The 25,744-nt window shown below is 41.5% G+C and overlaps 1 protein-coding gene across 3 annotated transcripts in view; it reads right to left on the minus strand.

The window, feature by feature from the left end:
- Positions 1 to 201: 201 nt before the first annotated feature.
- The window catches only part of GPR1 (G protein-coupled receptor 1), a 29,527-nt gene continuing 3,984 nt past the window's right edge, over positions 202 to 25,744 (minus strand). Inside the window, exons 1-4 of one of the 3 annotated variants that reach the window (XM_029606336.1) lie at positions 23,262 to 23,803; positions 17,806 to 17,936; positions 13,399 to 13,448; positions 202 to 5,967 (exon numbers count right to left, since the gene is read on the minus strand). In XM_029606336.1, the coding sequence (XP_029462196.1) occupies positions 4,870 to 5,943 (1,074 nt within the window). In that variant the 5' untranslated portion in view covers positions 5,944 to 5,967; positions 13,399 to 13,448; positions 17,806 to 17,936; positions 23,262 to 23,803 and the 3' untranslated portion in view covers positions 202 to 4,869. Of the gene's footprint in view, positions 5,968 to 13,398; positions 13,449 to 17,805; positions 17,941 to 23,261; positions 23,804 to 25,744 lie in introns of those variants that run through there. The other 2 variants (XM_029606335.1, XM_029606334.1) reach the window with 2 other exon arrangements.

Consider the following 25,744-nt stretch of genomic DNA (forward strand, 5'->3'; position numbering starts at 1 on the left):
TTCGCTGGCGAGAAACAGGACTGTCAGAGGTCGCTGCCACAAACTGATTGTACTCAGGAGCCTGTATACTGTTAACATTGTTGTACCACATTTCTGATTCCATACATCCGTGTGATTAATAGGAGTATATGTGCAGTTTGGAGGGAGGGGAGGGGGAAAGGGGCATCAAAACCTGTGGTGAATAACGAGGCTGAGAATATGCAGTTATGTAATATTTATTTTGTGTTGTACACCAATAAAAGTGTTCATACAAAAAAAAGAAATTGGCACTGTTCCACTCTCCGACTGTCGAGTCTCCCCATATCCGACAGAGGTCCCAAGGAACTTCAGTACAGTTCCAGCACCACTATCAGGTTCCAAACACAGGGCACCATTTTCCAACATGCTGCCCTGCTCCATGCCGCAAAGTTGTTCCGCATGTCTTGACTCAGCCGGGTTCTCCAGGGCCCTACGAGCTGCCAGGGACAGAGATGTTTGTAGTTCCTGCAGAGTGGCGAGTTCTACTTCCTCTCGACAGCCCCGCTGCAAACTTCCTCCTGGCGATGGAGCCTCCCGGAGCAGATGAGTGTCCATCGGACCAAATACTTGTGAAGAAAAAGGAAAGAAGATGTCAAGTCGCACTCTTTAGCGCAATGCTTCCTTACCCAATGCGGCATTCTAGTGAAAAGGAAAGATGTTGCATGGAGCCACTTCAAGTGTGTCCTGTCAGATCCGCCATCTTGGATCCCCACACAAGGAACTTTCTACCCCTTCTGCCAATAAAAGTCAGCAAGGCATTTATTGTGCTTTTGTAGCTATTTAATCTTAAGAAGATATATAGTAGCTGCCATGATAGAAGGAATCCACATTAAGTTGTTGTTTGTAGGTCTGTTAGGCTTATTGTTAGGTTGAATTCTCATTAATTTTTTATTTTGTTATGTCATTCACATTTGTAATTAATTTTGGGTTACTGAATATTTCTTATTGTTCTATAGTATATTTTATAATATTTTAGGATGGCTGGTTTGGTTACCTGTTTATTTTATATTTTTATGTTATTATATTTGCTTTGACCTACTGTTGTAAAGGCAGAAAATAAATATAAACACACAAATAAGTAAATAACTAGTGTGCTCCATGATATAAAATGTTTGTGTCCGGAATAGCCTTCCCTGGTCAGAGCAGGTAGCTGTGCAGGCAGAAGAGACAGATACAAAGAAGCTGAAAATGAAGAAGGGCATCCCAGAGAGTTAGCACAGAGTGTCCCAAAACTTCAGCTAAGAGCTCTCTGACAGGTATGAGGGTAGTTATGACAGACGTAGCTGATGAGATTTTTAGATGTGAAGAGCTTTGGTGATGTTGCCCTGTTGTGACAGTGCTTTGTCATCCTCTTTTTTTTTTTAGGAGCTGCTCTGTTGAAGGTGTTTTCCTTTCTAAAATTTGTATTGACACTATTTCAGTCTAGTTCAGTCTTACGTTTAAGCCATATCTATGTGACATATGTTCCATTATCTCTTTACTAATATATTTTTATCCCTATCAGTGCCTTGCAGCTCTATACATATGCCATTAGAATATTTGCCCCAAATAGAGAGAAAAGAAAACAAGACCTGCTCCACTCTTTACAAAATTAACCCCTTCTCATGAGACATTGTCTAAAACAAATATGTCTGTTAGCCATCTCCTGAATCCCCTATACTTACACAGTTTGATCTGTTACTTATACCAAAAATATATAGACTTGGAGGAAGGAGAATGTGATGTCTTCCATATAGACATAAACTTATGGTATTTCTCATTTTAATTTCAGCAAGTTTCTCCATTATATCATATATCTATATCTGACATGGATACTTTTCCTCCGTGAAGTTGTCACTTCCCATCATGCTGTTACCAGTAGTTCTATGATTAGTTTATGATTTGAAGCATATTGCTCTTTGACCAGGATTCTCAGAAGGAATATTTTAGGACCCCAATCCAATGTGACTTTAGTGATTTTCTGGATTATTTCTTTAAACTTGTTTTCAATAAGTCTCGATTTTAAAGCACTCCTACCAGATGTAAAATAATGTGCCTACATTCACACCAGCAATCACTCCTAACTTTTGGAAATATCTTATTAAAATAATGAGGAATTTAAAAAGGACCGATTGCAAACTTTGGTATTATTAACAGAGAATGGATACAAAGTTGATGCTTTGGCCACCCTACAATTAATAATGCTCCATTTGCCTGATAGGTTTAGCCTTTAAATCTCTTTCCTGAGATATTTGGTTTTTAGGTTTAGTGCTTGGTTTCAAAATAATTAACCTATACAGTCTGATATTAGGCCTTTTGTATTTGTACTCTTCCAACACAACTTTTCAAAAACTGTATATTCTTCTAACAATAATCTTATATTTTTCTGATCTAGCCAGTTTCCAAGATGAATATAGATAAAATAATTCATTATGGGAAGTTCAAAAAAACAATTCTTCAAGGCTTGACACCTTTTTATTTTTACAAATATCCCCAAGACATGTAAGTCCCTTCTCTTAAATATGAAAGTCTTTCCTGGCAGAAATAGTGGTTTATACCTGATTGGAATTAATGAAGAAAAACTTCTTGGCTAAGTGTAATTTATCATTAATTCTATTCTGTAATTCCAATTTATCAACAGTATAGTGGGTTTAGATTGCTTTTTGTACTCCTAAATTTTCAATATAATGGATATGTTTCAACAGAGTTTCACTATTAGTGTTTGTTACTCTTTTATAGCCTTCAAATTACATGCATAATAATAAAGAATGAGATTTGGTACTTCCTAATACCCTCTTCTCCTGTACTGAAAATTATATATCGCCAATCTTGCAACCGTAGGAGGCTTCTGCTTACATATATGTAATATAAAATATTTGTTCATGATCTTAGCTGGGCTTACAATAACACAAACTGGGTAATACATTCATTTCTACACCAGTAACACTCCCCAACCATGATATTTCATATTTAACCCATCATATCAAATTTTTCTATAAGAATTCCAATAATGAGAGAGAATTCAGTCTGCCCTTACATTTCCAGAGCTATTTTGCCTTGCTAGTTTTGGAAAAGTGGAATGGTGCTCTTCTTATAGAAATAAGTATTTAACCATGCGAGTAAGGTGTGTTACCTCTTTATGACAGGACAACGCTTCATCAAATACAGTGATAATAGAGATGAGATTTGCAATATAGCTTGTAAAGAGTAAAGTACATGAGCCATTATACCTTTCAAAGTCACTGTGGGTAATACTGACCTTGTAACAAGCATTTTTTCATGGGTAAGTGCTAGGGTTTTCCCTATTGAATCATATGGAGCCAGGCTGAGTGTTTCAGCGGTTGCAGATGATGTGGTGTAAGGACTGAAGTGCAGGTAGGCATTTGTTTTTACTTATTGCTCTTGGTTCCTACTTATGTCAACATTCCCACTGATAGCACAGTTCCCACATGCACACTGCCATTTCACTACCAGTTTTTGGTTTTTTTTTATAGGGGACCAACAGCACCTGAGTGACTTTGCATGCCCAGAAAGGAATAATCAGATTTATGCATAGGGCAATAAAGCAGCTAATGCATTCTGTGGCTTGGAGGAGGGTGACCTAAAATTGTAAAATAAAGCAATCATTGCCCAGCTTTCTGCTATTTGGCTTCCCATGCAGATTTGGACCCAAGTTTACAGTGAAATGTTTTGTATTTGCTGACCTTCTCGGATAGCTATTCACTATGGCCACCATTCTGGTCTCAGATTGGGTGAATCAAGTTCTTTGTTCTTAAATAAATCTGTTTTTTTAAGCAAAGGCTTTGAAAATAGGAGTGGAATCTCTTTCTTTTAAGGAGAACAACTATTAAAAGAAGTCTTACCTGGCCAGATGACAGCTCTAACTTTTCTTGTCCAGTGAAGCAATAATACCTTGAAGGTGCAGGTTCTTAGATGATGCCATGTCACCTACGACAGCATGAGCAGGACCCGGTTTTACTCCATTTATTAACGGAGTAGGAACTACCTCCTAATGCATGCAATGAGCATAAAACCAGGACTGGTTCAGCTGTCAAGAGGTGACATGGAGCCAAGTGAGGATATTACAGCTGCGGGAAGTAGTTATTTTGCGTCAGTAACCGCAGCTCTTAAGAGGTCACCTCATTCTGTTTCATTGTGGATAGGAAAGTAGGACTTGACATCACTGACTGCTCTGCGGCTGCTCCCAGCAGTAATAGTAACCTCAGCTTTAATGTCATACTGATGGAGAACTGCTTGTGTCTAAAACATGCTCTTCAAATAGAGAGATGCTTTCATCTGTGTGGATAAAAAAATCTTATTTTGTCAAGACAGTTGATCTTTAACTTAAATTCATTTATTAGGATTTATAGGTAACAAATGACTAAATTACCAATTTGGCTGATACCTAGTTATATAGTGACACAAGTAAAACAAGCTTTGTGATATCACTTCTAGTATTTACATACTAAATTCTTTCAAATAAAGTACTGCATAATAATCTCCCTAACTTTTACATAAATACTCTCTAAATCTTCTTACATTTGTATAGATAAAATTCCAAGTATATATATAGTTACACCCTGTGCTATGCATTTCTAGGTATATTATTGACTTGCTGATTTCTTTTGTCCTATGTTTTGTTTTTTTTACATACATATGTGTTGCTTAATGTTAAATCATTATATATATTTTTTTTAAAACAAGAACATAGAACTAAACAGCTTTGCTAGAAATGTGCTATCTACTTTCTTGATTTAAAATACTATATTGATCTCTATGGCCATGTCTGTGCGTGGCAGAAAAGCAACAAGGGTCCAAATCCTGACACATCCATTTAACTCACGTAGTTGGCCATGTTCCTTCCCGAGACCATCACTGAGCTGTTTCACACAAATCTGCATTGCTTTCAGACTCCTTGAGCTGCTCGCTGACTGTTGCTGACTGGCTGATTTCTCGCAGTGTTTGTTTTAATAACTGAGCCATTGAGCTCCTGAAATGAACCCTGAACATTTTGCTGATGAGAACGTAGAGGATGGGGTTCAGGCAGCTGTTGATGAAAGCCAGGCTGGTGGCGAGGGGCATGCCATAGCGCATCCAATGATGTAGGTGCTGACTGTGGTGGACTGCCAGCTCCAGGATGCTGAATATATGGTAGGGAGTCCAGCAGATGAAAAAAGCCACAACCACAGCAAGGACAGTCCAGAAAAACTTACTGGACGTCAGGACGGTCCTCTTCTTCACTTGTATGATCAAGAGGGAGTAACAAATAATCATGGTAAGCAGAGGGACTAGGTATCCGCAAAGAAACCTGATCCAGCTGAGAATATTGTGTGTCAGAACCACAGAGCCATGGTCCGATGGGTGGAAGTTGTTGTAGCACACCGTCGAGAGGTTGGCTTTTGTAGCTATGTCCCTGTAATATAAGGCAGGTCCAGCAACAATGGCAGCTGAATTCCAGACTACTGCACTCAGGACAAAGCTGTTGCTTAGGGTTCTGTGTCTCTGAGAGAAACTGGGGTGGATCAGATGCACATATCGGTCCAGACTGATCACGGTCAAGAAGAAGATGCTAGCAAACATGTTCAGCATAGCAATAAAGGAGTTCACCTTGCAAAGCAATTTTCCAAAAGGCCAATGGAAGTCTGATGCCACATAAATAATGTGGAAAGGCAGGAAGAGAACAAAGATGAAATCTGCAATGGCTAAATTGAGAAACCAGAGGGTGCTGACTGATTTTTCCCATTTAAATCCCGTAAACCAGATGACTATGGCATTACCTGGGACCCCTAGTATAAAGGCAGCACTGTACAATATGATGGAAATCACATGTAGAACATGAGGGTGGGGTTTATTCTGGGGTAACTCTTCCAGTTCATAGTACTCGTAGTTATAGGAGTAGTTGTCGAAGTAATCATAAGAGTAATTCATCAACTCAACATCTTCCATTTTGTTTTGTGGAACTGGAAATTTCTGGAAAGAAAAATCAATAAAAATGAAAAATTAGGGAAATATTCTGCTGTCACAAATTTATTTTTGGGTTAATAATAAGTATAAGACTGAAGAGTGGAAGAAAGTGGAAAAGATTCATTAAGAGTAGTAATGAAATTCCCAAAGAGACTCTAATCTTGGAAATGTTAAAATTTGAATGGCAATGTGGTAGCTTAGTGGTAATTTTGGGAATCCAGAACAACTCCATAGCTGGCCTCAAGGGGAGGAAAACAATGAATGCTTTAGTTAAAGGGCTAAAACAATTAGCCATACGAATGCCCCTATGAAGAGTTCAAACATTCTGCTGTTGGATTAAGTTTAACTTGAAACTTTATGTAAAAGAACACATTTGTATCGACTCTCCAAAGTGCCCAGGAACAAATGGAATAATGCTGAATTTATTCTGAGATCAAATGCATTGGGTGGGGGAAATATTCTTTGTCTGTTTCTATTGTAAGTGCAGCTTTAGCCGTGCACACAACTTTGTTTTGTTTTTTGCTTTCTTTTCCTGAGCATGTATTAAAACGTTAGTGATTTAGTCTAAGCTGGGGCACTTGGAAACATTTGGATTGTTCTCAGAGGAACGAAAGAAGTTAGAGATAAGACAAAAATCCTAAAGGCCAGTGATTTCCGATTTCCTCTATTCAAGGAACCCACCAAAATCCAAATAAAAAGGTTGTGTATGTTACACTTTTAAAGTTGTAAATGCATAATAATTGTCTGGTAGCAATGGGAAATGCTGTGGACAAAAGTACTATCTGTATGTCATAATATAAAAACTAAAAAATCTTCATGCAGAAAAACTAAAACTGTCCCAGTGGTGCCAGCCTTCCCATATCATGGTGAGACTTTTAATCCCATCTGAATTTCTAATCATCCCAAAGTAACCTGCTATTTATATTATATTTTGATGGTAGGTTGTGAAATCCTTTGCTGGTTTTCTCTCTCATCATGCCTAAGTGACACAAGATACAGCCATGTTTATGTGGTTTGTAAATGTTTTGCATTTTCCTTGACTTGTTTTCCATCAGTTGAGTGACCAGCTTTGGGTCATTTGTTTTTTCGTATTGGGTTCTGGAGCCTGGTCAAGGTATCACCCTTCTGAGTCACTTCCTACAAAACTGAACATCTGCAGGAAAATATTACAAGCGCTGTGTTGTTGGTAGGTGGTTTGTACCACAGAAAGCTAACACTCATATTTGAGTTTAACATTTTTAATCCATTGTAAATCAAATGTTTTCTTTAAATATTTACAACTGGTGGGGTCATTTTATATTCTGCTTTTTGGCATGTCAAAGTGAATTACATTCAGATACTGTAGGTTTTTCCCTAGCCCCAGAAAGCTTACAATCTAAGGGTCTGATTCATCAAGCTGTTTCCCCATAGACTTAGATTTGGAGAAAAGCCTTAGTGAATCAGGCAGCAGAGGGTAAAGTGACTTGGCCCAAGGAGTGGCAGTGGGATTTGAACCCTGGTTTCCCTGGTTTGTAGCCCACTGCACTAACCACTTCTAGGCTGCTCCTCCACTCTTGCAATAGCTCAGTCCAAAATATGTGCAACATTTTCATTGTTCAAAACAACATGGCATTGGCAAGAAACACAGATTCTCCACTATGTGCAAATATAACATGCACAGGGCAAGCGGAACCACTAGGAGAACTAGGCCTGGGCCTTGGGTGCTGACCATTAGGAGGCGCGAGCAGGGATGGTTCTATGAGGAAGGGTAAGGCGGCTGCTTCAGGCGGCAGAATTTTGAAGCAGCAAAAAGCACCCCTTTAAAATTCTGCCCAGCCCCTGCCTCCTTCCCCGACCCCCCCCCCCCACCCCCAAGACTCACAAAAAACCTTGGTGGGCCGGGGGGGGGGGGGGGGGGGGCCTGAGAGCGATCTGCCGCTCCTGGGCTATTGACTGCCACTAACCAAAATGGCTCCTGTGGCCTTATCCCCTACCATGTGACAGGGGCTACCGGTGCCATTGGCTGGCCCCTGTTATATGGTAGGAGCAATGGCATTTTGGCATCGGTAGCCCCTGTCACATGGTAGGGGCTAAAGGCCACTGGTGCCATTTTGGTTAGTGGTAGCCAATGGCCCGGGAGTGGCAGATTGAGGTTTTTTTTTTTTGGGGGGGGGTATTTTATTTAAATTTGAGGGGGCAGCATGTGGTCCCTGCCTCAGGCAGCACATTGCTTTGAGCCGCTCCTGGGTGCGAGCCATGTGGGGCCACGAGCGCCAGCCCCAAAGAGGAGTGGAGATTCAGCAATCTGCACTCCTCTTTGCTGCCACTTGTGACCCCCAAATGGCTCACATGACCGGGGGGGGGGCATGACAAGGTGGCCTAATCCCCTTGCACTGGCCCTGATCATGCATATTTGTTGTGGTTATCCTGAAAACCAGACCTGCTTGGTCAGAAACACTGTTACATATGAACGTGACAAAATAAATACTTTGGGTTAACCAGCTTGGGAGGAGTGAACCATTTACAATACAAGAATTATAGAAATTGAAATGTATTAGATTTCTCATTTGAAGAAAATAACCAGAAATTACTTTGGCACTGGTGACAATCTCAGTTTCTGAGAATCAGTAAAAAGCAACATAATTTGGTTTTTTTTATTTAAAAAGGAAGAGCATTGAAACTACAAAATTAACTGTAAATACTCTGAATGAAAAAAAAAGTGAGAGAACACAATACTGAATTATAGTAAAATAAAAATATAACATCTTACATATCCATGCAAAGTTGTTCTTTTCTTCTTTTTTTTTTTTTTAATTTTTAATTTATCAAATTTTATTCAAAAATTACAAGAATACTTCTTGATTAAGAAAAGTAATTGGTATAAAGTTGTTCTTTTCTAAGTCTAAACCTTTATTAGCGGGATGAATTGATAGCACACATTTTCAAGGAATTCATGCAAGAGCATGGTGGATGGGGTCCCCAAACTGGATCTGGCCCAAGCAGCATGTATTTCCTGCCTGCCAAACTTTCTCAGCCTAGTATAGAGCAAGGTTTGTTTTCTAATTTGGTTCACATCCCCCATACACATCATATATCCCTTACTCTCAATCATTTCATGTCACACATAGTCACCCTCACAAACTCATGCACAACCCCTGCTAGCAGGCTTGTGAATAATATGAGAAGCTTGGGAATGAGTGCCAAGGTGGTGGCGTGGATTATAAATTGGTTGATGGATAGAAGATGGCATGTGATGGTAAATGGAACCTACTCTGAAGGTGTGCCACAGGCATTGGCGTTGGGACCTGCCCTGATCAATATCTTTGTGAGCAACATTGTGGAAGGGATAGAAGGTAAAGTTTGTCATTTTGCTTTGCAGATAATTCTAAGAGGACACGCCGGAAGGAGTAGAGAGAATGAGATGTGATTTAAAAAAGATTGAACAGTGGTCAAAGATATGGCAGCTGGGATTCAATGCCAAGAAGGGCAGAGTCATGCATATGGGGTGTGGTAATCCAAAAGAGATATATGTGATGGGGGGGGGGGGGGGGGTGGTGGTGAAGGGCTATTGTGCATGAAGCAAGAGTGCAATCTTGGAATGATAGTGTCTGGTGATCTAAAGATGGTGAAGCAATGTGACAAGGCGATAGCTAAAGCCAGAAGAATGCTGGGCTGCATAGAGAGAGGAATAACCAGTAAGAAGGAGATGATAATCCCCTTGTACAGGTCCTTGGTGAGGCCTCTCCTGAAGTATTGAGTTCAGTTCTGGAGACGGCATCTCAAAAGAACAGAGACAGGATGGAGGTGGTCCAGAGAAGGGCAACAAAAATGGTGGGGGTCTTCAGCAAATGACTTATGAGAGGTTGAAGGACAGGAGGTGCAGGGAAGATATGATACAGATCTTCAAATACCTGAAAGGTTTTATTAATGCACAATTGTCAAACCTTCTCCTTTGGAAAGAAATCGGTAGAACTAGGGGTCATGAAATGAAACTCCAGGGAGGACAACTCAGAACCAACGTCAGGAAATATTTCTGCACGGAGAGGGTGGGGATACCTGGAAAGCCCTTCTGGAGGAGGTGGAGAAGACAAAACAGTGAAAGATTTCAAAGGGGCATGGATTAAACACTGTGGATCCCTAGAGGATGGAAATGAGGAAAAGAGCGCATGGAGTAACTTACTGGTGTGGCGGTTACTAGCCTTAATACTGTTGATGCAACTTCATTTTTGCTGTCTGCTTTAATGGCAGGGGGAAAGGAGGAAAAGGGGAATTAGTTTCAGACAGCAACCAACATAGACATTGAATTTTGTGGTCTGGGAAAACAAATAAGCATGGGGGTAACTTGCTGATGTGGCTATTACTATGCTTAACCAATAAGCCTTATACTTGTGATGCAACTCCAACAGCAAGAGGTAATTGGGAATTGGACTCAGGCAGCAGCCACCAAGGGGCCCTGACATTGACGGTTTGAGAAACTAAGTATGGGGGTAACTTGTATGGCGTGGTAGATGCCACTCTCTGATGCTACCATTATGGGGGAGACCTGTATGGTGCAGCTGATGCTGCCATCAGCTTGCTGGGCAGTCTGGATGGACCATTTGGTCCTTTTCTGCTGTCATTTCTAGTCTCCCATGATGCTATCTGACCTGCATCTGAGTGGCGGATAGAGGCATGGGAGCAGGCAATGTAATAACAGGAAGCCCATGTGGATAGAGAGGGAGGGGCACCACAGGTCCTTGAGGGTGTGATAAGAGGCTGGAGGTCCTGTGCTACATTTGCTTTTAAAATGTTGTGGTTACTGCAGGAGCTGGAGTGGAGGAGTGCTGCGGCTCAGAGGGAAGGGACAGGACTTTGCTATGATGAGGGATTGGCTTTGACGACCCCTCCTGCTGCCTATGGGCCAGATTTTTAAATCTACGCCCGATTTTATAACATGCGCGCGCAGGTTATAAAATCAGGGGTTGACGCGCACAAGGGGGTGCACACTTGTGCACCTTGCACGTGCCAAGCTGTGCATCCTTCCTCCGTTCTCTTCCACCCCCCCTTAGTGCTATCTGCTAAGTTGCTCCTGCCTCTGGACAGGCGTAGGTTATGCGTGCCAGCCAATGGCCGGCCTGCGATCCCGGGCACAGCGGCAAATGGCCGCTGTGCCTGGAGGCTCTGGCCCCGCCCCGCCCCCAGACCGCCCTGCCCCGCCCACTCCCCACCCCCATTTTCAAGCCCTGGGACATATGCGCGTTCCGAGGCTTGCTCGCATCACCAAGCCTATGCAAAATAGGCTTGGCGCACGCAGGAGGGATTTAAAAGGGTTACACGCGTATCCCTTTTAAAATCTGCCCCTATGGGCATAAAATATATAAATCAAGCACTGGGTTGGAGAACCTCCGGGTGGTACAGTGACTGATGAAGTGCCAGTGGCGTTCACAACCCCTGCTGCCAGAAAAAAAAGATCCATTATATCTTTGGGGGAAGGAAGATGAGAGTGGGTGTGTAAGTGAGAAGATAGGGAAGGGGTGGGTAGTGTAGGGTAGAGTGAGTAGGTTGGGAGAAGGTGGTGTGTGAAGGGAAAAGGAGTCAAAGTGGTGGAAAGTAGAGAGGAAGCAAGATTGTAGAGGGGTGTGTGAATGGGACGAGAGAGTGCACCATACACATACAAACACACCGCTATCCCCACCCTCCAAGGGGGCATACGCTGGGATGGGTGGAGGGGCTTAAAGGGTTCCTGGGAGTGTGATATTCTATCTGACATTCTTCTAGGAAGCCTGATCCATGTTTCACCTCTTCCCAGCATTTCAAATCATCAAAAGGGCCAGACTCCAATGACACCTCCCCCTCAGCAAAACTACAAGGGGATCACCTCCCTGCAAACCCTCAAGAGATGCCCACCCCTCAGGAAACTACAAGGGAGATCTCTTCACTCCCAGCCCTCTCAGTGATTTGCAATGTCCTATGTGGCCCTTCTTTTGAAAGGTTTGGGAGACCCATGCTGTAGGGCAAGTGCTGATCTAAGGATTGCTATATTTGGGATTAAGAAGAACACTTGTTCATTAAACTAGCAATAGATGAAAAGTGGGAATTTTTGCTTTTTTTCTTGACTACCATGTAAATACTGTACATGTTTGGCAATCAGAAGAAGGCTGGACATGAGCAATCTCTATCCTTTGTTTCTATTTTTTCATGGTTTCCCACACAGAGAACATAAGAACATAAGATATGCCATACTGGGTCAGACCAAGTGTCCATCAACCCCAGTATCCTGTTTCCAACAGTGGCCAATCCAAGTCACATGTACCTGGCAAGTACCCAAACATTAGACAGATCACAAGCTACTATTGCTTATTAATTACTGTAATAGATTTTTCCTCTAAGAACTTATCCAAACCTTTTTTAAACCTAGTTATACTAACTGCTGTAACCACATCCTCTGGAATTATGCAAAGAATTATGTACAAGGGATGGATGTCTGTCTGTCCATCTATAGTCACAATAATTCTCCCAAAAAGGGATGGAAATTCACCAGGTATGGCATACAGGAAGAATATCTTGGAAGAATTAAACAAAATCAGAAACACTGGGTCAGTATTTTCAGAGAACTGAGCCTCCAAAAAGAATCCACTTTGCATTTTATGGAAAACTATTAGAAGCTATTAAAACTGTTAGAATGATGATCACCACTGCATTCCAAATTCCCTCCCCTCACCCTTCCAGCACTTTTGCACATAGCAATACTGGCAGACAGAGATAGGAAAAGATAATTGAAGCAGTTGGCAAAAGGATGGCACCAAAAGATGCTTTGAAAGCCACCTCCCCCACACTTTCACAACCCACACATACATATCCATACATTCCTAAACATACACCCACCAAACAAACACACTCTTTACCCCTCACACTCTCACCCATATATCCCCATCAAAATCTACAATCCCCACCAAAATCCACAACCCACATCACACTCACTCATAGACAAAACATACACACTCACCCCAACTCCCCATACACCCCCTCTCACATCATACACACAAACCCCCAACCTCACACATCCCTACACTCACACATACCATACCTTTGTACAGCCACACACATCTACACCCCTACTCATACATCCCCATTCAACTGCCACACACACATAGCTCCACAACTCCATCCCCACACAAACGCACAACAATCTCCATAAACCCACAATCCATACATTTCTACTGCTACCACGCACCCAACCACATACCCTATCCATCCATGCACACACATACACATATATCTCCTGCCACATAAACACACAACTCCACCCACCTACACCTCCCATGCCCTTCAAACTGCACTTTTCAAATGTATATTGGAAAGCATTCCCAAAGCCATGCCTCTGCATGCTTGCCCTACTCATTTAATTTCATGAAAAGTTTATTCATTTCACATTAAGAAGGGTAAATAAGCCCAGATTTAGATAAACGCAGGACTCACCGAGTTGACTGTTCCTGTTATGTTTTCCAAAATTACCTGTAATTAACTCCCTGAAAAATAAGAGCAAGACATTAAATGACACTGATCAAACAAGGCTAAAAGGAGCTTTCATGTGAAAGCAGCAGCACAACCATATGCCCCTGCCCAGTTTTCTATTTTATCTTATAGAACCAAAACAGAAACAAGCCTGACACAGCCGATGCTTTAATAGGTAATACCTGTCTCACAGAGGGCAGTTTTCAAAAGGCATTTACCTAGGTAAAATGACCTGACTGAAAATTGCCCCCTCAAACGTAGCAAGAAGTATGCACAGCTGTCATAGCATTCCTGTGGGCATATTTAGATTGGGGGTGGCGGGTGGGGAGTAAAATAGCACGTGTACAGGTGATTTTCAGTTGTATGTGCACTATTTCACCCCCATAAGTAGAAGTGGGCTTTTAACATGTGTACTTTGTAGCTCATAATTTCTAAAGGGAAAAATGAGCGTGAAGTATGAAGGTTAACAGCACCAGCGTTATTTGCAATGATGTGGACTAACTGAAAATTCTCCCCCCTCCCCCCATAAAAAAACGCTTTAAAGACACCTCTTTAAAGATTACGGTGAGTTCCAGATGTGGGAGACAAATGCTGTTTACAAATATTGCACTACATTCTTTCTAAAAGAAGGCTCCTTTAGGCTGCACTAGTGCATGAACAGCTGATCCACTAGTTTTCAATCAAAATTACCAGGGTATATATGGCAATATTTCTGATTCTTTGGCATGACAATTTGCAGAAATGTAAAATTTAAAGCGGGGTAATTTTATAACAACCCACATAAATGTTAAATCAAGTATGTACCTAAGATATATCAATTTTCAAAGGCTTTGAAAATTACTACAATTTATGCTTTTGAATTGGCGATAGATTTTACAGACATTAAGTGCACTTAATGCGAGTAAATGGGCTTTCGAAAATTGCTGTGATAGTATGTTCCATTTACATTTTCTTTTGAAAATTACCCCGATTCTTTTCAAAATGCAAAAGTATGCACATACGTGCAAACTCAACCCAGCCTTGTCCCCGGTAATGTCTCTGCTCACTGTGGGTTAACTTATGTGCATAAAGGCCATGTATTGTAAGTTTGCCAGCATATCTGATGGGAAATCTTATAACAGGCCATTTCCATTTGCACTGTTTTGGCTGTAAAAATAAGAGAAAAATATATAACAATAATAAAAACAGTCTGCAACTCCACCATGGCTCTCTGCTTCAGTGGCAGGGAGAAAAGGGGAATTGGATCTGCCCAGCGACCAACGAGTCTGGGGAAACAAGCATGGAGTAACTTGCTGATGCGGCAGTTACTACCCTTAACCAATAAGCCAGATACTTTGATGCAATTCCAACATTGTGCTCTGCTTCAACAGAACGGGGTAACGGGGAATTGGATTCAAATAGCAACCAAAGAGAGCTTCGACGTTTACAGTCTGGGAAACTGATAAGCATGGGGGTAATCTGCACAGCGCAGCAGATACTACCATAAGCTTGCTGGGTAGACTGGATAGAACATTTGGTCCTTTTCTGCCGCCATTTCTATGTTTCTATGAAAATAAAATTACAGAGTACAGAAAAAACAAGAACAATTTCCATTGTGATTCTGGTGATCTTTGGTATTTCAACATTATGTATAAATGCCAAACAAAAACGAGAGTGCAAACTGGAAGAAATTATCAGTGAACCCTTGGCACAATTGCCATTAATTACAATCTTGTGACGTGAGCTTCCTGTTTACAAAAAAAAACAACAAACAGTCCTCCGGATTATTTTAAATAGGACTGCACCAGTTCTTTACAGGTTTATGAAGTAAGTTCCCTGCATGTAAAAACAACTCTTAATGCTTTCTGTGAGGAGTTCCCCCAATGAAGCTGCAGGCCAGCGATGGAGAACAGATTCACTGGTCTGTTTTCCCCGTTACCCCTTTCTGTTGAAGCAAAGCGCAATGTTGGAATTGCATCAAAGTATCCGGCTTATTGGTTAAGGGTAGCAAGTTACTCCATGCTTGTTTCCCCAGACTGTAAAAGTCGAAGCCCTCGTTGGTCGCTGTTCAAATCCAATTCCCCTTTTCTTCCTGCCATTGAAGCAGAGAGCCATGGTGGAGTTGCAGACTGTTTTTATTATTGTTATATATTTTTCTCTTATTTTTACAGCCAAAATAGTGCAGAACACTCTTGGTAGCATCACTGATGGCTTTCACCACAACCTCAAACAGGTTTACCAATGCTTACTGTCCCAGAGGTTGAGCCATCTGATTAGAAATGGAACTCTTAGTGCAGCTTTAGGAAACAAAGACCCACAGCTGTTGGGTCCGTCACTCTCATATGGAGTTTGTGCTTCTTTCATGGGATGGAGGCTGAAAGAGCTCTCAGAACTCTGGAAGTCATGGTGATCAATGAGGCTTGGGCAAACATTTTTGTTTCAAGGGCTTCACGAATCTATTGTGCTTTATTAAAGCACATTTCTGAATGAAAAAAAACCCAACAGACAGATATTATGTAGCAAAAGACAGGGCATGTTGGGGTTACTTATATCAGAGGTGAGCAAACATTTTCAGTCGTAGCTCCCTTCCATTCATGCAACTGTTGGGGGCCCTCCCAAGATAGGTAACTGTATAACATGTATATATGGCCAAAATACACTCCAAAGGAATGGGAAAAGAGCACTTAGGTAAATAAATATGGTAACAATTTAAAAATAAATCTTTATTAATGTTATACAAAATGAATAAAATAAAAGAACACCTTAGTACTGCTAGATATAACACAAACAACCACACACATGTCCCTGTGTGTATGCATACGTCTGTCAATCAGATATGGTATATCCCTGTCTGTATACTACTCCTGTATTGGTACTCCGTTGTTCACCTGCTGTCATCTTTATTTCGTCTCTCCATTCCCTCCTTTCATGTATAGCCCTTAACCTTGTATAGTCAATAACTAAGTATAGCCATTAACCTTTCATGTATAGCAATTTCCCTCCATTCATGTATTGCCAATAACCTCTCACTATGTGTATCCGTCTTGCTCAATCATGTAAATATTATTTTTTGTATACCATGTACATAATATTGTTTTTACCTGGGCCGTTTTTATGGTCCACCTTCTACACCTCTCGCCCCCAGTTGCTGCTTTCCTATCAGTTTCTTTCTTCCCTGCCTTTCTTCCTGCTGCTGCTTTTGCCTATGCTTCTCTCCTGCTCCACCTCACCCACCCTGTTTTTTTGTATTTTCTACCTTTAACAGTTATATTGTAAACCGCCATGATGTACCCACGAATGGCGGTATAAAAAAGTTAATCAATAAATAAATAAATAAATAAATAAAATAATACTCAAACACTAATTTAATATGTGATAATTACTCACGTTCCAAGATTATGAAGCATTATAATGTCATTACAGTATGGTTAACTAAAAAAATGTATATATAGACATTGCAATTGTTTATTTTTTGAAAGACAATAACAATGTGTTATAAATGCCTACTCATAGTAAAATCATGTAGCATTAGAATATTGTTACAATATGGTTAGCTCAAATATATATATATATATATATATATATATATATATATATATATATATATATATATCGGAATAAATCAAAGAGCTAGGAATCTCCACCAAACATAGACCCCAAAAAAAGGAAACTCCAAAAAGAAGTAATCTTATCTGCTTATAACTCAAACTTTTTTTAAATTTTTTATCAGTATGAGTTCATATATGATTTTACATTCCATGTTTAATAAATCTTATGATCACGCATCAGCAAGCCTGTCGGCGTGCCCTTCTAAACGGACTGCCAGGACCACTCCATCATTTGCGTGTACACTGATTTTTTTTTTTAAACATTTTCTATGCAAATAAATATTGTTGTATCATGTACAATAATGTTTATTTTATTTGCAAAGAAAATATAAACCCAATAGTACACAAACAGGGAAAAAAAACAACAGAAGAGAAGAACAGAATGAGAGAACAAGGGAGGGAAAGAAAAAAAAAAAGGGGGGGGGAGAACTTAACTGTAAGGGTGTAACAGACCAAACATAGGGAAATAACAAAAATACAATGTACAGCATACTCAATGAACAAAATACCAACTAAAGACCCCACTGAGCCCCTATGCTGAAAAACTGTGTAAACAGTCAGAACTTACTTAGCTCAGTGCCCTTTAGAAACAGAAGAAGCACAGGAAGTGATCAATATATTGTCACTAGCCATAGGTCGATTACTGCACTTAAAGGAGAATTGCAGGATGGCTACCATCAACGTCTGTAAAATAAAAAATACTAAAAGCCCTGATCCGAAATGCGAGTGATAAGGAAGGAAAAATGAAAACGGTGGAGGCATTGCAAAAGCACCCTTTGATTACCTGGAATTCTATGTTGCTCATACATATGAGAATTTCCACGTTGATAGGAAACACTTGAATTAATGAGCGCGGGATCGCCCTTCTGTCTGGCGACTGTGCATCGAGGATCACAACCAAAAAAGGTTTAAACACTTCCTAGAAAAACAAAATAAAGTTTAAGCTATGTCCATATGAATGTGAGCAGGGTTAAAAAAAGAGAGAGGTGACTATTTGCACAAGAATAACGGCGATGTGTGATTGCCAGCCTTACCCGTCAGCCGCTTACACGTTTATTTACACAAGTGCTTTTTCCCCTATTCCTTTGGGGTGTATTTTGGTCTGATGGTTGAGCACCTTATTCAATTACATATCACCTGATTTCTTTGTATCTCTCTTGTGAGAGAGAGAGAGAAAACAACAATTGATGGCACTAACAAACCTTAATATATAAGGGCCAACCCTAGAGGTACTATCTATAAAATAAAAGTGGTTGAACCCAGTACGTGTTCCTTCACTCTATAGCTTTATATATATATATAGTTAATTTGCACTAAGGATTCCAAATAAAATCAACTGCTATATAATAAACCTTGTTTCTTTCTATAGCAGTTAACTAAATCATATTAATATCCAAACCACAAAATGTATATTAGATGCAATGTACAGTATTTTAAACCACAAGATACTTACCGCACCTCTTAAAAAGCAACCCATTCACTTAACCCTACAAATCCACACATCCCATAAAAATGTACAAAATTAATCATAAAACAACCCTGTAGGACTGATTCCAAAAAATATTTGTTCACGATTTGGTATTCCTCTTATATTGCCAACAGGTCTCATCCATCAACATAGAAACATAGAAATGACGGCAGAAGAAGACCCAACAGCCCATCCAGTCTGCCCAGTAAGCTTTGCACTGTTAGTCTTGGCTCTTAGTAAACTTTTGGTTCTATTTCCCTTCCACCCCCACCATTAATGTAGAGAACAGTGTTGGAACTGCATCTAAATGAATATCTAGCTTAGTTAGGGGTAGTAACCGCCGCAATAAGCAAGCATAGCTCTCTGCTTCAATGGCAAGGGAGAAAGACCGATACTTTACGCATACCCAGCATAACTCTCTGCTTCAACGGCAGGGGAGAAAGACAGATACTTTAAGCATATCCAGCATAGCTCTCTGCTTCAATGGCAGGGGGAATGAAGAAAAGTGGATCTATATCCAGACAACAACCAACATTTTGTTTTGCCTAATGGGGGCTTCTTCAGGCGATTTTACAACAAAGAATGTCATAAAAAAAAGAATAGAATGCTCTAATGAATGCATTAATGAACTCATCTTGTATAGGCATCCACACAAGAGCAAATGCTTCTGTAAGCAGGCCTAGGGGTGGCAGGTCTTTCTGTGTTTTGAAAAAAGCAGTGGTTGCTCCCAGTTCAGTTTTGTAGCAGAGAAGTGGCTCCCCTCTGGGCCCACCACAGCAGAAGTAGCTCCTTTCCCTAGCCTACGGGCACATGGCTAAGCCATGGCATGCTTTGCAATGATATCACTACGTTCTGGCAGCTCCCTCCCTCTTGAGCTTGCAGTGCCTCCGTGACACTGAAATGTGACAGTGCAGCCAAATTTTTCTTCCTTGAGTTGAGCAGACAGTGTGTCCCCCACCCTGAGTTTGCTCACCCCTGTTTTATATGTTTTGGAGGGGATGGGATTTTTAAAGAAGACATAGATCATGTTAAGATACCCGCTTCTGATCTGATACGATAGCCCCCTTTTTTAGTTCTTTGGTTGGTGCTACTTAATGCTTTATTTTATGCGGAGTTAAGTCCCACTGCTTTTTTTGGTGCTGGTGGTGGAAAGGCGACAAGTACTTTTCCTTTATTCTTTTGGGCTTCCAGTTCATTCGAAGGTGGAGCTGAGATTTGGCATCTATCAAGGATGATTTTTCCTTTGTTGTACATCTCCTCCCAATTTACCTAGCTCACTCATGACAGTGATAGTCCTTGGCTGAAGGTCACACACCAGAGTGCCTAATGGAACTCTGCATTCACCGGCACCAAATAGGGTGGTCACTAGGTGCTGCCTGTGCATTTTGACTGGACACTACCTCCTCAGCATCCCCAGCCCTAGCCAGATCAAGAAGCAGAAAACTTCAACTGGGAATCAAAGCCAGGTCCCTCTGCTACTACTATTATTACTACCTAACACTATACACTACCCTTTTGTACTTTTGCTATTTTTGTGGTTTGGGTGGTCTTTGTAGTTTGTTGTTCATTCCGGAAATACCTGTCAGCATTTCTTGGAGAGTAGTTTAAACCTGCAGGAAGCAGCAGAGTCTTGTACAAGTTAATGCCTTCAAAGCTTTAACTTAAGGTGAGAGAGAGGTTATGTTTCTTTGAAGTCTTTAAAGCAACAATACTAGCAAATAAAAGTAATGCATGATACAGTTGACAGTAAGGAAAGCCTACATTAGTGGGCCAGCACAGTGGCTCAGTGACAGTGCAGAGGGTCCTCAGTTGAATTCCTGGACTGAGCCTGTCATACCCTAAGTTGACTGGGACTGCGGATGCCTCAGAGGCAGCATTCACAGTCCCGGGGGAGGGCGGTGATAGTCACTATTAAGGATGGCATCTGGTGGCTAGATTTAGAGACCATGCTGCTTAGTTACTGGCCTCAAGACTGTTGCTGCAGTGATTGCACTAGGAACAGTGGGAAGGTGGGTCTATTAAAAACAGGGAAGGAAAACTCCCTGAGTAATTGGGAATGAAGGTACATGACACCAGAATTCCAGCACTGGTTCCAATTGAGACGGAAGGAAAAAAATGGCGATTTTCTACCAGGTAACTGACCTGGGACCTTTTAGAACTTGTTTCCTTTATCTTATTGCACATGGCGATACTGTTTTTTTCGGGGGGAGGGGGGTTGTTTTTTTTTAGAAAATTACAATTAGACACATAGCTTCATTTGCTAGGCAATAATCAGAAGGTGAGATGGACCCAGCGAGCACAGGATTTTCAGTAGCAGTCGGCTACTCTGGTCCTGGAGTGCCGCAAACAGGTCTGCTTTTCAGGAGATGCATAATGAGCATGCATGTGCGATGACCCTTTGGGATCATCACAATACAGCCCTAGTCTTGAACTCTTTCAGCTAGGAAAGAAAAAGAACTGGAGGGAGGGATGCACCATTTGGAATAGCTCCTCCTGCTGTATATAAAAGCAGCCTGCAGCATTTCACAGTGGCAATTTGGTTAGGTCGATTGCAAGAATAGGAGTGTTTTTCTTGAATTGTTCCCCTTGCTTGGGTACTGAATTTCACAGACTGGGCCAATACCCTATTGAGATGGGGACCAGTGCCTTTTTCAGTGCTAGTCCTCTATTTTTGAGGACTCCTTGTGAGAGCCCTGGTACCCCTGGCTGGAGGATTTCAAAGTATCTTCCAGTTAGGTTAAATCAGGGGGTAGAGAAGACTCCACGACACTTCAGTCTTCATAGAGGGGGCAGAATCAGAGGGGATCTGTTGCAGGAGGATTCCAGAGTTTCTACATTTTCGTGAAGATTTTTTCCCCGAGTTCCCAGGAGGAAATTTTTGACCTCCCTTCCTGCCTGAAGAGGGAATATCTGTAGAGAGCTGCTGTGGTCCCTGCTACTGGACTTTTCCTAAGAAAAATCCTATTGAGACAACCAATGAGGAGACTTGTGAGTAAGACCTATAATTCTATTCTGAGGACACGCAACCAGAGTCTTCATCCTGTGAAAGCGATGCTTGTGGAGACAGTGCAAAGACTGTAATCCTTTTTGTCATTAGTATTGTTGGAAGGGGTTTTCTGACCCAACTAAGGATACCCTGCCCAACTGAGAACCTTACTTAGCCAAACCATGGAGGGTGAGAGTTTCCCTGCCCAGTACTTGAGAGACACTTACACAGATACAATTGTGCAACTCTAAATTCTACTTTGTATTAAGAAGAGATACGAACAGGGACAAATTTCTATTTAAGAATCTAACAGTAAAATTTTATTTTTGGACACTCACTCTGAGCCTCCAGCATACTTGTTGGCAATCACATCCTCTAAGTTTGAGCAAGAATTGGTTAATCCCACTCCCCGCCAGGCAACAACTAAAGAGTCACCCCAGCCATCTTGGGCCTTGGAGGATTTAGTCCTGCCTCCCAATTGGAAAGAGCCTTGGCCCAGGGTCCTTGGACTGTGTCGGAGTGGTAGAAAGTTAAAGGAAATGGCCCCAGGACCCTTATATGCCCCTGCCCTTCTGGCCCCTAAACTGGACAGCGGATTCCACGTGAGATATTTCAGTGCGCCGGCTCCATTGTTTACAAGTTTATGTTATACATAGTCACTGTGGATCTCCTGAAAACCAGGCCTGGTCACAGCATTTGCATACTGGAGTTGGCTAGTCTTCAGTCCAGAGGCCGTGTCTATTTCTCACCTTCCATTCAAGTTTGGGAGAGAAGTGTAGCCTAGGATAGGATGGCCGGTTACTGGCCTTTAATTACAGAATGTTATTTTTTTTGCTATATAAAAAGTCATGCTTTGCTAGACCTTGCACATTTTTCTTGAATCTAATTTTATTTTTTGGTTTGTTTTTGTTCATGTGGATGCAGCCAAAACCACATCTGCTTCTACAAGCCAGACGTTAGCTGATTGGAACAGAGCCTTTGCTCTTTAGAGCAGTGATCTTCAGGGCGCACCCGTTTAGTCTGGGTTTCAGAAAATAGCCACAGTGATTATGCATAAAATAGGTTTGGAGACAGCGCACGCAAATGTGCCCCAAGGTCTGGGCTGAGAACCGCTGCTTTAGAGGCCAAGCAAGTCAAGGGAGCTTCCAACAGCCACTGCGGTTTCCTTTTTGTTTGCTTTTCAGTGGGAGGGGAGTAAGAAGGAAAGGGATGAAGGTAAGTAAACAAGAAAAAGGGGCAGCAGAAAGTTTTCTGGCAGCAGTATTAGCCGAAATATATACTCAGCTAGAAGTTCAACATCTACTAGACAATTCCCTTTTTTACATTCTTCTTTTTATTTCATTCCCGAGGAGATTTCGTGAAACTGTAGGTGGGGGATCGAGAGTCCTGGATGTGAGGGGGGAGGTCCCTTTTGGTAAAACCCATGCAGGGTTGTACAGAGGACCCAAAGCAATCAAAACTCAGCCACCACGGGAAATAATTAGACCAGGGTCTGAGCCCTTCCTCATTTCCAGTAGGTTATATATACTCTAACTGCACTTCCAGCCAAATCTAATTGTAATAAGGTTTGGTTAGCACGCCAGTTTTCTGAAGCCAAATTCAGGAATAATTCAGGAGTGAACAGTTCTTAATAAGACATGACTAGAACTGATTATTAAGTTTACTCTCATAAGTAAATAGCTTTTATTTTTACCCCCCAAAATGATTCAGGGCAGTATTAAAATCAATAGGTAAACACTACTGCCATAGTCTAGTTGTGAGAAAAATAGCATAAAGAGAGGTTTACCTTGGAGTAGCTCTATAAAGTGAGTCAAGCACAAGGTCCAGAAGTTTGGGACTGAGAGATCACACATGCAGCAGTGTCTTTACAAAACAGTTCAGGTTTCTCTCCAAAATCCAGGACATTTATAGCCCAAAATGCCTTTAATCTGTCTGACAGCTAGCACTATTTTTAGACTTCACTTCTTCTATTCTACTGTTCTCCTCCGGCCTCCCCTGCTACTTTCACAGAGTAGGTGGAAATGACTTCCTACCAGCAGAAGTGATCTGAGAGACCAATGTAGCTTGAATCTAATGGCCTTTTGAAAGCACCTGAGTTTGAAGGCCGCAGCAATCCATCAGTAAAAGTTTAGATTCCATCCAGCCACAGGCTTCTGATTTGGGCTTTAATCTGGACAAAGGTGTAGATGGCTGCTTGAGAGACAACAGTAGTGCATCCTCCTCTTCTGTAACAGCTTTTGAAATTCTCTCTCCTAGCAGCAGAAGACTGAAAAAGCACCGAGCCCCAATAACTACTTCTGAGGACTTCGCAGCCTCATTACAGCACTGTCCATATACTCAGCACAAGCTGCAGAACAAGCCATGGCTGGATTTATTTCTTTTATATCCTTTAGGAGGCTGGTAGTCAAACCATAAAATCCTCAAAGGCAAGCAGTTCCAATCAAATACATGTATAAGGTAATTGAAAAGGTGACACACCCAAACATATACCTTCTGAAGGGAGGTTCCAGTCTGGAACGCATACGTCTGTTAAAATGAATTTCTGTTAAATTACATATGAGCACTTAATCTTTGCTACTACCGTATAATCTTCAGGAATATCACAGAAGGCTAGGGCTCCAGTAAAAAAAAAAATCTGCAGGGCCATGTTGGCCATAATCTATGGCTATGGATTTTAGTTTTCAGTTATTTTATTTTTCCTGGGAATGTCAAGGTTATAACAAAAAAAAAAATCTGAGGTAACATGACTTTTCCACTGATTATTCTCCTGTGTGTTATAACAAAATCATTTTTCCACTGATGTTTTTATATAACATTGAAATTCCTAGAAAAAATAAAATAAAAAATGAAAACGACGGTCCCTATCTATGGCCCATAAATAGTGTCCTTCATTTTTGGTTTTTAAATTTTTTTCCAGGAATTTATGAGGGTTTATTATGACGAGCAAAAACAGGAGAAAATCAGTGGAAAAATGTGACTTTTTCTGGATAAATATCGGACTTTATGTTGGTGGACAGAAGCCAGGACAAGAAAGTAATATTAAGCAGATTCTCCCATTCACTCACTCAGCAGCATCCCTATCTATACCCCATCCCTTGCCTAGCAGGCAACTTTTTCTCCCTACACACTCAAGAATCTCTCTTCCCCCACCCCCTCCCATTGCAACAGTCTTCATCCTTACAAGTGGTGGCTCTAGATATCTCCTCTCCCCTTCGGCAGCAGCTTACTGAGGGTCCCGCACTCTGCAGTGCTGCACTTCTGCTTTTGTGCGGGGACAGGGGGTCTACTGGGAAGTGCTTCTGGTGGGCATAGCCCTCTTTCAAATGCTGCATTGGCAGCACCAAGCAGTAGGCTCTCTGGCTGCCTGGGGGAGGGGGAGAAGGACTTGAAAATGTGAAATTCCACTTCAGCAGCACTGGAGGGCGAGCACTTTCCCCGGGGGGGGGGGGGGGGACTTGAAACGTTGCAGGTGCTGTGGCCCACACTGGCTTTCGGCAGTTGCTGAAGGCCTTAAACTGCATCTGCAGCTCTGGAGCTCCTCTTTAATCAGCCTAAAATTAGGGTGAAAATCGCTTTCAACTGAAAACGAAGGATCCTACCTACAGAGCACTGAACGAAGTGCTGTAAATATGAATAAATACATTGGAGGGTTTCACAGAACCTGGAGCAGCAATGCGCTACAGTGGGATCATGGGGGGATCTTATGAGCCCCATGTTCAGTTATTTTATGAAAACAAAGGCCCCTGCTGTGAGTGCAGCAGAGTTGGCAGGCCCCCCCATGATAAGAAGCTGTGAGCATATCACTGACCGGGGAGATCACACTCCACTTTGCTTGGAAGTAATTACTACCAAGAGCAGATCCCTTGACTCTTAAAAGTCTCCAGAGAGCAGAAGAAGAATGCTTTTGATGCAAAGGTAGACCTGAGACTTCCTATATTTCAGCTATCATCTGGATTAAATGTTTATCTGGTTTTAGGAAACAAATCAGAACAGGCACAAAGAGTAGAGGAGGAGGAGAGGAAAACAAGGGAATCTGCCTAATTTCTTGGGTGCGTCCTTCCCCATGCTGCTAGAGCAGCACACTGCCCACATCTAAGAAAGGAAAGATACGACAGGCAGAATGACTGGGGCACACAGCAGAAGTTCTGCATAAGGTAACATCTTCATATCCCTGCCCACTGCATGGGGATATCAGTGTTTAAAATATACAGATGTTCCTGAGACTCTGCTGCTCCTACCATCATGAAACAAAGTAAACTAGAGGTGTTG

Source organism: Rhinatrema bivittatum, chromosome 6 (assembly GCF_901001135.1).
Source record: "Rhinatrema bivittatum chromosome 6, aRhiBiv1.1, whole genome shotgun sequence".
NCBI classification, from domain to species: Eukaryota; Metazoa; Chordata; class Amphibia; order Gymnophiona; family Rhinatrematidae; genus Rhinatrema; species Rhinatrema bivittatum.